The sequence below is a fragment of the Pseudopipra pipra genome, chromosome 3 (assembly GCF_036250125.1).
Source record: "Pseudopipra pipra isolate bDixPip1 chromosome 3, bDixPip1.hap1, whole genome shotgun sequence".
NCBI lineage: Eukaryota > Metazoa > Chordata > Aves > Passeriformes > Pipridae > Pseudopipra > Pseudopipra pipra.
Genome location: NC_087551.1, coordinates 35,398,967 through 35,413,828, shown reverse-complemented (window position 1 = coordinate 35,413,828; position 14,862 = coordinate 35,398,967). Strand labels below are relative to the sequence as shown.

The following is a 14,862-nucleotide window of genomic DNA, read 5'->3' as shown; positions in this document are numbered from 1 at the left end:
TGATAACACAAAGTGTGCAGCCAGAGAACAAGGGAATAGCAAACTGCTGGAGAAGGCTCTTCAAACCACATGGCAGTAACTGAAAACGATGACAGTAGAGGGGTCTGGCAAGGAGAGAACTATATGCTACAGCAGATAAACCAGAGAATAAAAATGCTCTGTCACAGAAGAAGAATACATGAGCAAGAGAGTGAATGGGTACACAGACAGAAGTGGAATGCAGCATGCTAGTTTTTACTGCAAACATGATGCATGATTCATCATTTCCTATCACTCTGGTCTGGGGTCTTTCTTGACCTCTGTTCCTGTTTGCTCTCCAAAATTATTTTTAATTATTCTGACTACTTGTTTTAAATATCACATTCAAATCTTAAGACCCGTTCCCTTCAAAACTGTTAGAAACCAGTGAAAATTCACTTTACACCACTAAAACCATTAATTCCAGAGAACATTCATTTCCAAAGTCCAAGGTCAAGTGGCGCAAAAGAGCTCACAGTCACTCAGCAGTATGCCCGTGCCACATCACCCCCTCGAGCTCATCTAGAGCTGCAACTCCAGGTCAATAGTTACTGCTCATTTTGAGTCGAGTATGTGCAACAACACAACTACAGCCTTCCCAAGTCTTTTTACACAATGATACTGAGAATGATACATACTGCATGTCCTGGGACATACAGGATGTTTGAAGATACAAGTTCCTTGTTCATAGCACAGGATGATTTTATATGTATGTATGCTCACCTGCATCTATATTCATCCACAGAGTTGATATGTGCAGCAAGTTATCCTCAAAATTACCCTGGGATTTTACTTCAACATGACTTAATCCACTCATTCTAAAGAGCTCAGAACTGGCAAGGTATGTCACTTGACAATGTCAAAAGAGCCTGTTGAAAGGTTTGCTCTGCTACAGGCTTCTTCTGTCTTCACAAAAATATTATCAGATATATCCCACTCTACAGGTGGGGGAAAAAAAAAAAGGCATGGCTAATGAAAAACTTTGGTGAGATCTGAGATTACAGGATCTAGCAATGCTGGAAAAAGATCCCAGCTTACATAATCTGCAGCTGAAAGGTCTCTTTCCTGACATTCCTGCAAGAAAGATTAAGGCAGATGTGGGACAATGCCTTCTGGAAATTAAATACTATTATGGAATACTTCAAACATTATATTAACGTGTGCTGGTTTAAAGGTAAACCGGCAGGGGAAATGAACCCAACTCAAAAGAGAGATTATAAATCAGAATAACAATTTAATAAAATAATACAATAAGTACGATTACATAGGCAAACAATTGGTTTTAACCCACAAAACCCAAATGTATAACCCAGCACCCTGGGGCATGAACAGAGTAGTGTTCGTTGGGCCCCCTGAGTCAAAAGTAAAAGGAGAGGGGAAAACCTGTTGGTGAGAGTGCTGTTGCAGTTTGGTTGAGAGTGGTGGTTGCAGTCCGGTTGAAAAGTGGTGGCCACCCTCCTTCTCTGGATCCCACAAGTGGTAAAAAAGTCCCAAGACTCCAAGATTATATATATCCTCAGGTTCAGGCAGGAATGCCCAGTACCTCCCTCAGGGCAGGGAGTTCCACAACGGGTGTGAGAACAGGAGCACCCTCCTATCTCGTAGGCCTCTTAACACCCAGCTTATAGTCTGAGGAGTCAGGCTGCTCTGGGCAGGTGGTGTAAATGGTCTATTGATAACAGTTTCTGGGAAATGGCATGGAAGGCTATAGAATACACAGCTTTGGGTTACACCCATCCAGTGATGAACTGGTCCCAGCAGTTCTAACTAGGAAACAATGCTATGTTAGCACAGGAAAACCATCATATTTAAGGTGCTTTTTCTAGTGTTTTCTTCCAACTCATAATTAATTGAAATGACCAACATACTTTTCTCATTACATCTCACCTATCTTCAGCAAATTGAATTCTCCCTAAGTAGTTCAGACAATCCCTATTTCAGCTCTGGACAAAAAAAAACCCAAACAAAACCAAACTAAAATAACAAACCAACCATTTTGGATAGCTGAATAATATTTCATTACTTTTTGTTTTAAACTTTGCTAAGTTTTGATTTGGGGGGCAAGAGGGGTGCAAGAGTTTTACTTATTTTTTGTGTTGTTGGGTTTTTTTCCTAGTAGGTGTAGCTGTCCTACACTAGAAGTGCACTGAAAGGGCTGTCACCTTTGAATAGCACTCCATTAATACACCTCTTACCCATCTTACTGGATCACAAATGAATATTGTGTCTGGAGTCCATCAGCAAAAGGAAATTAATCATACATCAAAACGTGCACAGATTTCTTCCATTCTCTGGCATATTCAAAATGCTTATTAAAAAACTACACTACATTCCTTTCAGCTAAATACTAGTTTTTACCGATTTTGAAAATCAATCAAAACAAATGAAAAAAAAAGTATTTAACCAATCAAGTGTTAATATATATACTAAAAACAGATTTCAAACTTACGGTGCAATAATGGCTCTTGCAGGTCTTTTTGTGGACTGTACTTGAGAAAGCCACCCTTCTAGTTGTGCATTCAGCTGGGGTCCTGTGAAGAGAACAGGAAATACTGAAGCCACAGAAGAATCTAATATATCTCAAGAATTAATAAGTAAAGTTTAAAAGTCCAGCAGATTTAAAAGTCATCTTAAACATTAAAGGTTGGGTTTAAATGTAAAAATAAGCAAACAGAAAAAACAGCACCCCAAAAACCCCAATGCAACAACAACAAAAAAAAACCAACCCTGCAATGTTGGAGGTTACAGTAGTAAAATTTCAATGTCCTGTTCTAGGAAGTTCATTTACTGCACATCCAAACACACACTTATTGTTTCTTGCTCTGTGGGGACTAACGAACACACCATTTCACCACTAGAAAGGATGGCTGCTGATTTCAAAAGAGATGGTAAACAGATGATTGACTCCTCTGATAACCATATTTGCAGAATTCAGAAGTAAAAGTTAATATGACCCACACCAAGAGAGCCCGATACGGGAAGATGACATAATACAAAGGCCTTACATATCGACATGATAATCAACGGCTACGGTAATAAATTCTTTACTATTATCAAGCAAGTGTAAGAGCAGAATACAAAACACACTGTAACCTGGAAAATCTGTAAATACACAGGAAAAAGCTAAAAGTGAGAAGACGTCACGTTTATACCAACGCCTTAACTTCTGATCAATTAACATATACTACAAGTACATGAACACCTTGGCAACATTAACTTTGATAATTGGTCAATCCAGTATTTAATCTTTTTAAAACTAAATTTAAAATACCTCAAGAAGTGTCAAATATTCTCGATTCAAGCATGACAGGTGATAAAAATGCCTTTAGAAATACAACCAAAAAAAAAACCAACCAAACAAACCACATTTTGATTATTTCCCATCACAAGAAAACTCTCTGATGTGAAGCTTGTCCTGAGCAGGCAAGCCTTGCAAATACAGTGCAACATTCAATATATTAAATAACACAAAACAAGCTTTCAAGTAAAACTCATGCAGCTACTATTGTTAGAAGTAAAATACCATTAACAAAGAGAAAATAGATGTACTTTTTTCAGCAGACACTATGCTTTTGACAAAACTACATGTCAGCAGAATTTATCTGTAAAGTTTGGTCCAGTCAGACACTTCTCTTCTTCCATGCACATTGCAGATTTTCTATCTTCCCCATGCAGGGAAACTACCAGCTTCCAGTAAAAGTAAAAAACAAACTAAGTATCCGAAACAGTTTCACAGATATGTTCCAAACAGTCCCAATCTCAAGCTGACAGCTCTCCAAAAGGCTGGCAAGAACTACAGAGAGCCAGAGCAAAGATGTCAACTTTTGCAGAATCCAATCAGTCACTGACCAGGCATAGCCAAAAAGCCTTCCCTAGAAAACCCGTGGGTGAAGGGTGGGGGTGTCAAAGCCACTGGTTTTTACACAAAACTTAAATCCACATGCTTCCTGAAAAAGGACAACTTCTGTAGTTGTGAAGACTCCTACCTTGTTACATGAAGGTGGACTAACGCAAAACCATTTCCTTAAGCCTTCAATCACACTTTGAATGCCTTAGTTACTGTCTAGAGCTCTAACAAGACAAAAGAGTGACACTGATTAGCCACTTGTCACTCCTGTAATACAGTGATTTTGTGAAATGATGAAATTGTTACAAAAAATCACCACACACCGACTTTGTTCTACTGCTTCTGTTGCTTGGGGAAATTACAAGCAGCAGAGACATACTATAGAGATAAGGATAATGACATCTTAGAAAATGGAGGCTCTTGTGGAAGCTAAGTAAAAATAAAATGATCTCTCTATTTCCATCCTCTTTCTAAGCTACTAGGAGACTAACAAAACAGTACTCTTTTACAGTATTACCACTTTTATGTTATATACTTAAGCGAAGACACAAATCACCTAAAAAATTTTACTTCCTCATTCTCCCAAAATATGTAGAAAGGTAAGATACTTTCCGAATGAAGCTCTTTAGGAGGACACAGCTGGTTTTGGTTTTTTTTTTTTTCCCCCCCTAAACACTTACTACCCAGACTTGAACAAAATATTACTCTGCACCACCTGACCCGATCTCCTCAAAGAAGAGGATCCACAGGCAGCACAACAGCAGAAGGGCCAAAACTTGCCAGGCAAAGGGTGACCCTCTTCCCCAACAGGGCACTGTGCTTGGCCTTCCTCCATCCCTTCTTTAGCAAGGATTTTTGATTAAGGAAGTGGTTAAGGCGACTTGTCTTCAGTTGAGACAAATCAGGTAACCTGCTAAACAGTTTAAAGACAAAGGTCAGAATCTCTGGTAATATCCTGAAATTTCGTGATTGGTCAAATCTGCCCAAAACTTCTGATCTTACAGTGTAGTAGTGGAATAAGATGTCCGGGTTTGCTCAGACTGCTATTACAGGCACACACTCTAACAAAGTAACATTTTCTTTTTAGAGGCTGTAAAATAACAGATATGTATGACTCACGGGATGAAACTTCTGTCAGTACTTGCTTAAGGACCAACTAACAACATCTGCTCTCAGATTTTTTCCCTTTAATACAACTACAAGGTGTCTTTAAATAATTAACTTCAATCTAATGTAAACTTCCAACTTATAGTTATCTGTACTGTTTTAATAAAATACGTAATCAAATCTCTCAGAGAGAGAGAATGAAGAGTACAAAAACCCATCTGACCTTCTAGCTGAAGGGGGGGGTGGAAGAGGGAAATAATCAAACAGCACCCACATGAACTGACAGGAGTGTAGCCTCCCTGCAGGTTCCTATGCTTACAAATACTTTAAGGGGAATACTCTAGAACTGTAATTTTCTTGTTACTAAATTAGCATCAACTTTCTCTTGAAGTGCTCAGAGAAGTTTTTCTTCCAATTTCTCAAACATGAGCATGCTTAAGGCTAAAGTCAAAATATTTGAATTGGATATACAAAATATAAATAAACCCACACTATCACAGCAGCTATGCTCTGCCATATGGAATTGTATTATAGGAGATGAGTAGCTTCTTCACAAAGTGCTCTGTAAGTAAATTTTTGTCATATTTAAATTAAGTTAAACTGGAAAAGTAGTATTTGCAAATAATCATCAAGACAACTGCAGTAAATATCCATCTCCTAAGCTGACCAGCTTGGACAATGTATGGCGTTGCCACCCACATATCCTTTTGCTGTGGTGGTCGGAAGTAGAAGAGGTCCCACCTCCTTGAGCCTCAGGCAGAAGGCCCAGCTTGAGAAAGCTGGTAGGAGAGCAAGAGGGGGTTTAAGACTAACCCAGACAGGACAGAAAACCTTATGGATGCAATTTCTGGATGCAACAATCAATAGACTTTAGCATTAATACTGTAAGATCAGACCTTTTATTGACAACAGGAAGATGAGGCAGCAAAATATGAGCTTTACTGAAGTACATAACATAAAGATCTGCATTTCAATCCTGTGAAGTCAGGTATAAATATAGGCACGTAACTAAAGATTTCTGACACTATTTGGGGATATTTCACATCCTGTTTTATTTTGAAATTATGCCAAATTTTACAATAATTGCAAGCACATACCAAGTCTCCACTAGGCTTATTTTTACAATCAGCATTATCCCATCACAAAGCTCTAGAGTAAGTAAGAAAGAATCCTTCCACGTTAAATGCCTGACACTGTGAATAATAACACAAAGACGTGGTAGTGACATGGTTACGTTCATCACCAATTTACAGCTGTCATGGTCCAGGCTTTGTGGGTTAAGCCAAACGAGCACATTCTTTCCACAGCCAACCTCACCTTATCAATGAGGCTGAAGTGCTTATACGTCAAGACAATATAATGGGAATTTGCTCCTTTTCCGGCAGCCACCATTACTTGTACAAAACATACATTTTAAGACTGGTAGGAAAGACTCCGTGTTTATTCTGAATCCTCAGTCTCAGTGAACACTTTTCTTACTGAAAGAGGATAAGCCTCAACTGAAATTCAGAGCAGCACCAGGGAAAATTGCTCAGGTCTCCCTTGGCTGCATGTGTACAGCACTTGCATCAATCCAAGCAATGCTGGAGCACAATGACAGTAACGCTGCAGTCCCCAGCCTTCACAGTTATACTTGACAGCTTTTACATGTCTCCTCCCCTACAGGACCAAACACCTTTTGCTGAGTCTTCCTCAGCAAAATCTTTTAGCTACCTTTACCAATTGATGAGAGAGTCTACACCTCATAAATGCTTCTAATAAATATTACAGCATATATGCTAAGAAGTAAGTCTTTATTCTTGTAGAGTGTTAGAAAAATCAAAGTAACAATGAAACTCCGGGGGCTGGCATGCAGTTAGTTTAATAACTGGAACAAAGGGAATTCTTCTCTCCACAGTTTTGAAGGGGAATCCAAAATTCAGTTGTTAGTCCTCTATCATGTTTCATATTGGATTTTGCCTAACTAGTTTCTCAGTTAAAAATGCAGAAAGTATAAGGATTTTTTCAAGAACACAAACCTCACTTGCAAAAAAAAAAATCTGTTTCTTAACACAACAAAAGCCAAATCCTTGAATAAAAAACATGTTTTAGCTATGCAAAGACTAGGATTTGTCAGGAATAGAATGTGATTTCCAACAACTCATGCTGATGGGCACATTCTCTAGTGCTAGCATATACTCTCTTCCAGTATTGATAAAATTAGAAATCCGACTACAAGCAAGTCAGAAATTTACCTATGTAAACTAGGACCAGGGAAAAAAAAATTAAGGTACAAATAGAGATTACACTGATGCTACATAAACTCCTATTTATACACATTGTCAGATGGAAATAAAAACACCAGGTAATGCTTGAATGGGGGTAAAAAAACCCTGAAGCTACAACAAAGACATTGAAACAGACATCAAAATCTGCTTGGGTGACAGTTCTTACTTGTATGTCCCAGTTTTCCAACATTCCACTAGCTCTTGAATTTCCTTTAATGAAAGGTAATAGGAAATTAAAAGATCAAACTAAAACATCACTCATTAAGAATATCAACCAACATGCATCTACCTAACTTCTCTAAAAAAACTCAGCAGCCGGGTCATTCGGAGATCCAAACAAATGACCTTTTGTTTCATACATCTGAGAAAGAGATTTTGGCTCCAATACATGCTAAATGTAAATGGAATTTGTGAAAGTATTCACTAAGTGACACTTGCAGGCCTATTTTAATGATACCAGAACTACACCAAATGAAAGCTCTTTTTCAATTCCAACTGTACATTAAAGTTGAATGTACATTCTTTCCATGGAGTGTTTTGATTTTGACTGTATTTAAGTGATTCAGGTAGAAATAATAGCCTAGAAATAGTATTTTGAATTATTCCAGTATATTTTTGCAGCATACAATGCTAAATAATACAGTCTGCATATTAATACTGTGTTCCATGTTTAATTCATGAGAGAGTCAGCAATGACACATCCAGTTTCCCCATAAAATGCCTAGAAAAGTTAAATGACCAAAGGGAGAGAGATATTACATTTGGTATTTAACATTGCAAAGCAAATACTTTATAAATTTGTAAGACACTATGATTAGTTGTTCACAGATTGCAAGGTAAGAACTTAAGTTAACAGCTGTATTTGTAATGCTTCGGCTAATGACACAACATTAAGATTTCATGATCAGTACATTAATTATTCTGCTACTGCAGAAAGCTCCTTTCACTACAGCAGAGATCATAGAATCATTCCAGTTGGAAAAGACCTTTAAGATCATGGAGTCCAACCATAAGCCTAACACTGCCAAGTCTACCACTAAATTATGTCTCATTTCAGTGATCCTCACATGCTTTTCCCATGTTTTTCTGGATCCATTTATCTGTGACCATCTACAAACAACATGGTGATTCACCACTTTTATATTACATTTATGAATGAGCAGTGATGAGTTATTCCAATTTTGGGGAACATGCCAGGGGTTCTTGGCAGACCAGAGGAAAGCACTTTCATAAAGACTCTTTCATGACATAGAGAACATCTTCTTCAACCCCTCGTCTGCATTCATAGTCTAACCACACACCGTCACACACGTTACTCCCTTCTAATCACTTCAGCAGCTGCAGAGATCCAGATCCAAACACTACAGAGAAGGGTTTCTGCTCTAAGTTAAGGTAGGACGCAGACACTGAGGGTCAGCAAACCCAGCAGCAGTGTTTGCCCTCAGAAACTGCGGGCAGCCCGCCTGGCGAATGGCTTACACGCTTTCAGCAACATCATGGCAGAGCAGAAACAGATGTAACTGATGTACACACTTTAATGCTGATGAGAAGTTCCAGCTCATGCCAACAAGCATACAAATGAGGGGATTACATCACTGTTCATTCAAATGGTCTTCAGGGACCCCAAGCCTCAGAAGGTACAAATGAAAAAACATTTCATAATGAAAATATTTCATAATCACACTGCTATTGCACGTTGAAGCTGCCTACCTTGACATCAGAAAGAAAACCAGTATTTGGTACAAAGGTAGCAAAAAAAAGCATTAATGCAGATCTCACTGGGGATTACAAAGGAATAGAAGAGATCGCAAACATGATAAAATAGTGGTCAACTTTGAGGGAAAAGTAACTTCTAAACCAATCATTCATGGCACACAATCTGCATAAGTTCTCCAAAGCATTTACTTTCCAGCTGATCTACCCATCATCATGCAGACCTCTGCCCAAAAGACAAGGCCTAAATATCCCTGGCTGCACGACAGCCAGTCATTCCACAGATCTAGCTTTTCTCGTCCAAACAACGTTAGAAACTCAATCCTTACAAATGGTAGCAACAAGATGTCAGTGTCTACCTCCTTTGGGATTCTTTTACTGACAAGCCAGAGCAGCAGAAAACCCTGAACACAGGTATATCATTAAGTTTAAAGTCTCTTCAAACATCTACTGACCATTTACTTGACTCCTCATTAAAAAAAAAAGAAAAAGCTTTGAAGACAAGAAGTGCAATGGTGTTTCAAGTCGACACAGCAATTACTCTGCCAACTCACTTTTGCACTAATAAGCTTATGGAAATTAAGGTTCTCCTAGTTCAAACAACTTGGCACGGGCTAACACAGTACATCTCTGGCCACTATGGCTTGGTCAGGGAAAACAGAGAAATAAGCCATAACTAAAACAACAACAAACTTGTTTTGTAGGGCAAGTTTCAGATCACGTAGTACTGTTATTCATACACATCCTCTCAATTTGATTTTACTCCTGTGACATGGAAGAGCCTACTAGAAATCTTTGTGTTTTGCTTGTATCAGTGCCATATAATAGCACTGACTGGGGAAAAGTTGAGACAAAAACTCTTATCACACGCTTTCATAAAGAGCAGTACAGTATTCCGTTAGCACTTCCAGGAGCCAGGCGAGGCACGCCAGCTGCCAGCCGCCAGCCAATGAGCCAAGTTAAGCACTTTAATGTGTGACATCTCACTTGTAATGGCATGCTAAACAGGAAAAAAAGATGCACATAGCTAATGTTTATTTCCATTTCAGGAGCGTATGGATTGATTCCCCACAGAACTGCCCAGCACTCACTGAATCTACTCACATTGAAGAGTAAATTAGGATAGAGCATCCACACCCTGTCCTGCAAATAGTCCATGCTCAGGATAGCATGTTATTCCCATCATAGTTCAGCTGCTCTTTTTGTATCTAGGAACGTATCTGTCCTGCATTCAAAGCCCTGGAAAATTATGCCATTTTTGTTTCAAGTTGTCCTTAATCTTCCTCTTCCCCCTGCTGGTCAAAATCAATTTCTCAAGAGGTCTGGACACTAGGTGGTTGAATTAACACAGCAGGAGTGGGACTTTCTTCCAAAAATAAATCTGCATGTAATATTTTTCACTACACAACAGTGTGATTTTCTTTTTAATTTTCTCAACAATCTACATGACAGCAGTGCAACGGGGTGACGTTTTCATTTACTTGGTATGCTTTTATCTCATTTTTACAAGTGTTTTCAGTGGCCACCATGCACCAGGCTGCTAGTCCACAAAAGCAATGATATGTCACAATCCATTTTTAACTTTTTTTAAAAGCAGACATACTGACGTAAATCACAAATGAGGTTGTCTAAACCAGTGGCCTGCTATCAGCAACAGGCATGTCACTATTTCAGTTAGGAAGCTCAGTTGTAAAGCTTCTCATACTCAGTGTTTCTGCTAAACAGGAGGAAGAACAACTGAGCAGGCTTCATTGTTAAGTTTGTTGTCAGGCAAATGCTCCTGAGGTACACGTCTTAAGTTCATTAAAATGCTGCATGGACTGATGTGGAATGAAAATGAACTTCCCCACACCAAGAATTCTAAAGGAGAACGGAAGACAATAATTTTGGTTAAATTCTTCATCCTGAACTCACCTGCAGAAACTTCTTAAGGAACTTGCTTTTTAATTTATTTTTTTTTGTTACAACAGCACACCATGAATGAAGAACACATGGGCAGTTAAATGCTAACACCACTGTGAATTCCATCTTCTACTCCTTGCCACCTTCTCAGCTCCCTTGGGTAGGTAGCAGTGAGCTTTCCTCCCTGGGACCCACCTTTCTATCTAATAACAACAAAGTTGTTTACTTAGATGTAACATTCTAGCATGTGAACATGCCTGGATGTGCATAATTGCACAGCCAGTCTTACCTGCTCTACAGTGTTAATTATCATCATACAAGTAGGTGGTATATTTGTATTAGAATGTAGTGCATGTTTATGTTTTCCAAGGCAGAACCTAAGCAAGGCATATCCCATAGCTGGATAAAGTTGGGGAGCAAGAGTCTAATTTCAACTGAAGCAATTCCTGCCCCATAGAAATGAGCAGCCTCTGAAGACAAGAAGCAGTATTTCTTCTAAACCCTCTTACCTACATTACATTGACCATCCATGAAGAGTAGTAGCTCGGTCTTGGTTGTGGCTTCACCTCTGATACTGCTTCCACTCCTGGACTGCACAGGAGCCAACTAATCCAGTTCAAGGATATCCTCTGGTCACAAAAGCTGGTTTGCATTCTGGTTCCATCATTTTTCTTCCCCCAACAGCCGGCTTTGGCCCTTCTTTCCCAGGGCTGACTTCCACAGCGAGATCTCAGACTTTTTTTTTTCAGCATAGCAATTGGTGCTTCACTTTTCCATCCCCTACCCAATCCAGGATGGCTCAGGTACCAGGCACATCAGGATAAACTGCCACTTAAAAACCTCATCCTCACACAGCCCCTTTAAACTGTAATGATGTAATAATTTTGAATATCCTTCAAAAATCATGTTTCTCAATACCCTTTTAGATAGGGTCATCTTAACTATGAAGCAGGATAAGGGTAGCCAGGGCATCTGCTTGCCCTGTGCAATCAAACTCAGCTCTGCAGAAAGAGAGCAGTTTTGAGGAAACAGGAAGCTTAAATGCTAACTAGTTTATATATAACACAGCAAATCACTTCTGGGCCGAGACAGAAAGCACGAAGAAAGGAGGAGGTAGGAGGACTTGAAAAGACAATCCCCAGAGAATCATGGGAATGCAGTGAAGAACTACCACAATTCAAACTAATCCCTGCCTCAGCTCCATCCTTGAAGCTATGCAGCCTGAAAGCACATGGTAAAATCCACTTTCTTCAAGTAGTACAATCGAGGAGACTGTGTTACAATTTTGACATAGCAGCTGACATGTGAGTTTGGCCTAAAATACAGGAAGATTTTAAGTCTCTGATGAGCACATACCCTCTTGGTCCCCATTTGTTTTCTCTTGAGTTTTGATGTACCCTCCTAAATGGCACACAAAAATTAGCTTTCAAGCAACAATAATGGGTAGTCCTTGTCTTGCTGAACAGACAGAATTCCTGCTCTCACATAGCCATGTAAACAGCAGAAGACAGTTCTATAGCAAGACACATAATATTCTTTTCTTGTTTAAGGAAAAACACATTTCCCAAAACTCTAGCTTATGCAACATCAACCACTTACCCCCACCACAAACATTGCAAGAGTTACAATTTAACTCATAAGTACAGTTGTCATAATTTATTACAACATGATTCAGTTTGTTGTTTTTTTTCATGCAGTGTGTCTGGGCAACCATCCCACATCTCCTCAGTAAGCAAAAGGCCATTGCTTTTCTCCCAAAAGCAATGGGAGAAACATGCTTCTGGATGTCCTATCACAAACAACTAGTACTGGCCAAAATAGTCACACAGACTTACCAGGGTATAGTCTAACAAAATCTAACAAAACAGTCCAACACAGTATCCATGCTCCTTTAATTATTTAAAAAAAAAAAAAATTCTTATTTGAAAGTATCCATCAATAACTTGGCATGAAGTCCAACATCAAACAAACTTCAAAATTTATGTGTAAGGTCATGTAGCCATTCCATATTGCAAATAAGTTTTCTGCATAAATGAAAACATAAATAGCAGAAACAAGCTAGTGTTACCACAAAGCTTCGATGTTTTGGTGTCCTTGCATGTCTTTAAACTTCTGACATGTTTTTTTTTTTGTTTTCGATAAAGAGAGTACCACCTACCTTTCTAGACCATTGGAAAAAAATGTAATTGCAAGCTGTCAACGCTGCACGAAGATTTGAGACCAGTTTTGTAATGGACACAACAATTATGTTTGGAATATTAGGTTCAGAAGGAAAACAATCATCCTCTATTGTCTCGAAACTGCCTAGCCACCATTTGAAGCCCAGCTATTTATCTCACAATTCGCCTCTTCCTGTGTTACCCTCCTCCCTGTATTTCTTTTCTTCTCTTTCAGTTTTTGCCTCATACCTCGTTCATCCATTTGTGGAGGAGAGGGGAAATTGCATCTATTATATATAACCAAGAAAAGTGTATGACTTCTCACATCTAATTCTTCTTAAATGTCATTTTAGGATCCTGAATGCCATGCTTTATTGGGGTTTTTTGTGCCCCTCTGAACTGCTCATTACGACAGCCTCCTGTTCATCTAGGCTCGTTCACCTGCAGTTTTGTAATCATCTTTACTCCCGGGGCCAGTAAAAGAACATCCCTTACAAATCTCCTTACAAACGGCTCTGAAAAGACAGACATGCATCCCTTCCACAACTGCAGTTCTGCCCCAAAACCCAACAAAACTTATTTCCAAACATACGAGCTACCAAGCCATTATTACAGGTTTCTGCCTTTTTTGGGGGGGGGACGCTGAGGGGAGCGGTAGCTCTCCCTCCAAAGCACCGCGTCTTTCTTCCATTCTCCTCCAAGTACCACATGTTTAAATGGACAGAGCCCACTCTGCAATACTGCTTAATAACTTTTCCCTACTGCCAGAGAAAGAGCTCGGGAAGAAAGACAGAAGGTGGTCTTGGACTGCAAGAAGCGAAATAAAATTTCTCTACTTTCACACCTCTTCACCTGCCTTCTAACCGTGCGAAAACACCCCAGACGCGCGGTATTTCCCCACGGGGAAAAAAAAAAAAAATCCAAAAATCCCCATAAGAGCACATGAAAACACTGAGATCCGTCCGTGTGCTCCGACACCAATGGAGCGCAGCACTCGGTGCGAGGCACAGCACAAGGGCTGGGCTCCGGCACCGCCGCCTCACACACGGGGCTGCGGCGAGCCGCGGCTGCCGGGCAGGGCAGGCACACGAGGAGCACCGGGGGGAGGCGACGCAGCCCCGGCCACCACCAAACGCCCGTTTTCCGCCGGGAAGGGCGGCCGGGCCGGGGGGCACGGGGGTGTGCTCGGGGGGCACCGCGGCTCCGCCCGCTCCCAGCCGGTAACCGCGCCCGGCCCCCCCGCCCGCCATGTGCCGGCGGGGGCGGAGCCGGCGGCCCCTCCCCACGCCCGTTACCGGCCACGGCCCCGGCGGCCCCAAAGTGCTGATTCAGCGCCCGCCGCCCGCGCCTCGCTCCCGGTGGCGGTACCTGAGGCCGTGTACCAGCTGCCGGCGTGGCTGGCCTCCCGGCAGAGCACCCGGTTGGACATCTTGGAGCCGGAGCCGCCTATGGTGTTCGGGGGGGACGCTGGGGGACGGGCCCGCCCGCGGCGGCGGCGGCGGCGGCGGCGGCGGCGCTGCTCCCCCTCCTCCCCCGGCACGGCCCGGGCCCCGCGGGCGGAGGCGGCGCTGCCGGAGCGGCGCGGGCCGGGGGCGCGGGGCCGGGCGCGGCCGCGGGGGGGGTCCCGGCGGGGGGACGCGGGGACAGAGCCCGAGGCCGCCGCCGCCAACTCCGCGCCGGCGGGTGGGGGGGCGCGCAGAGAAGGAGGCCGCGGCCGCAGCTGGGTTTGGCCCCGCTCGGCTCCCGTGGACTAAGGGCCGCGCCGGCGCCGCGCCCCCATTGGGCACCAAAGCAAAAGCCTCGCTGCGATTGGCCGCCCGCACCGCGCCGGCTCCGCCCACCGCCTGAC

General features: G+C 41.7%; 1 protein-coding gene across 1 annotated transcript in view; it reads right to left on the bottom strand.

Annotated features, from left to right (window-relative positions):
* MEMO1 (mediator of cell motility 1) overlaps window positions 1-14,560 on the bottom strand; it is a 28,074-nt gene extending 13,514 nt beyond the window's left edge. Inside the window, exons 1-2 of the mRNA XM_064648618.1 lie at window positions 14,382-14,560; window positions 2,468-2,549 (exon numbers count right to left, since the gene is read on the bottom strand). Of these exons, the coding sequence (XP_064504688.1) occupies window positions 2,468-2,549; window positions 14,382-14,442 (143 nt within the window). The 5' untranslated portion in view covers window positions 14,443-14,560. The remainder of the gene's footprint in view (window positions 1-2,467; window positions 2,550-14,381) is intronic.
* Between the last annotated feature and the right edge of the window lie 302 nt (window positions 14,561-14,862).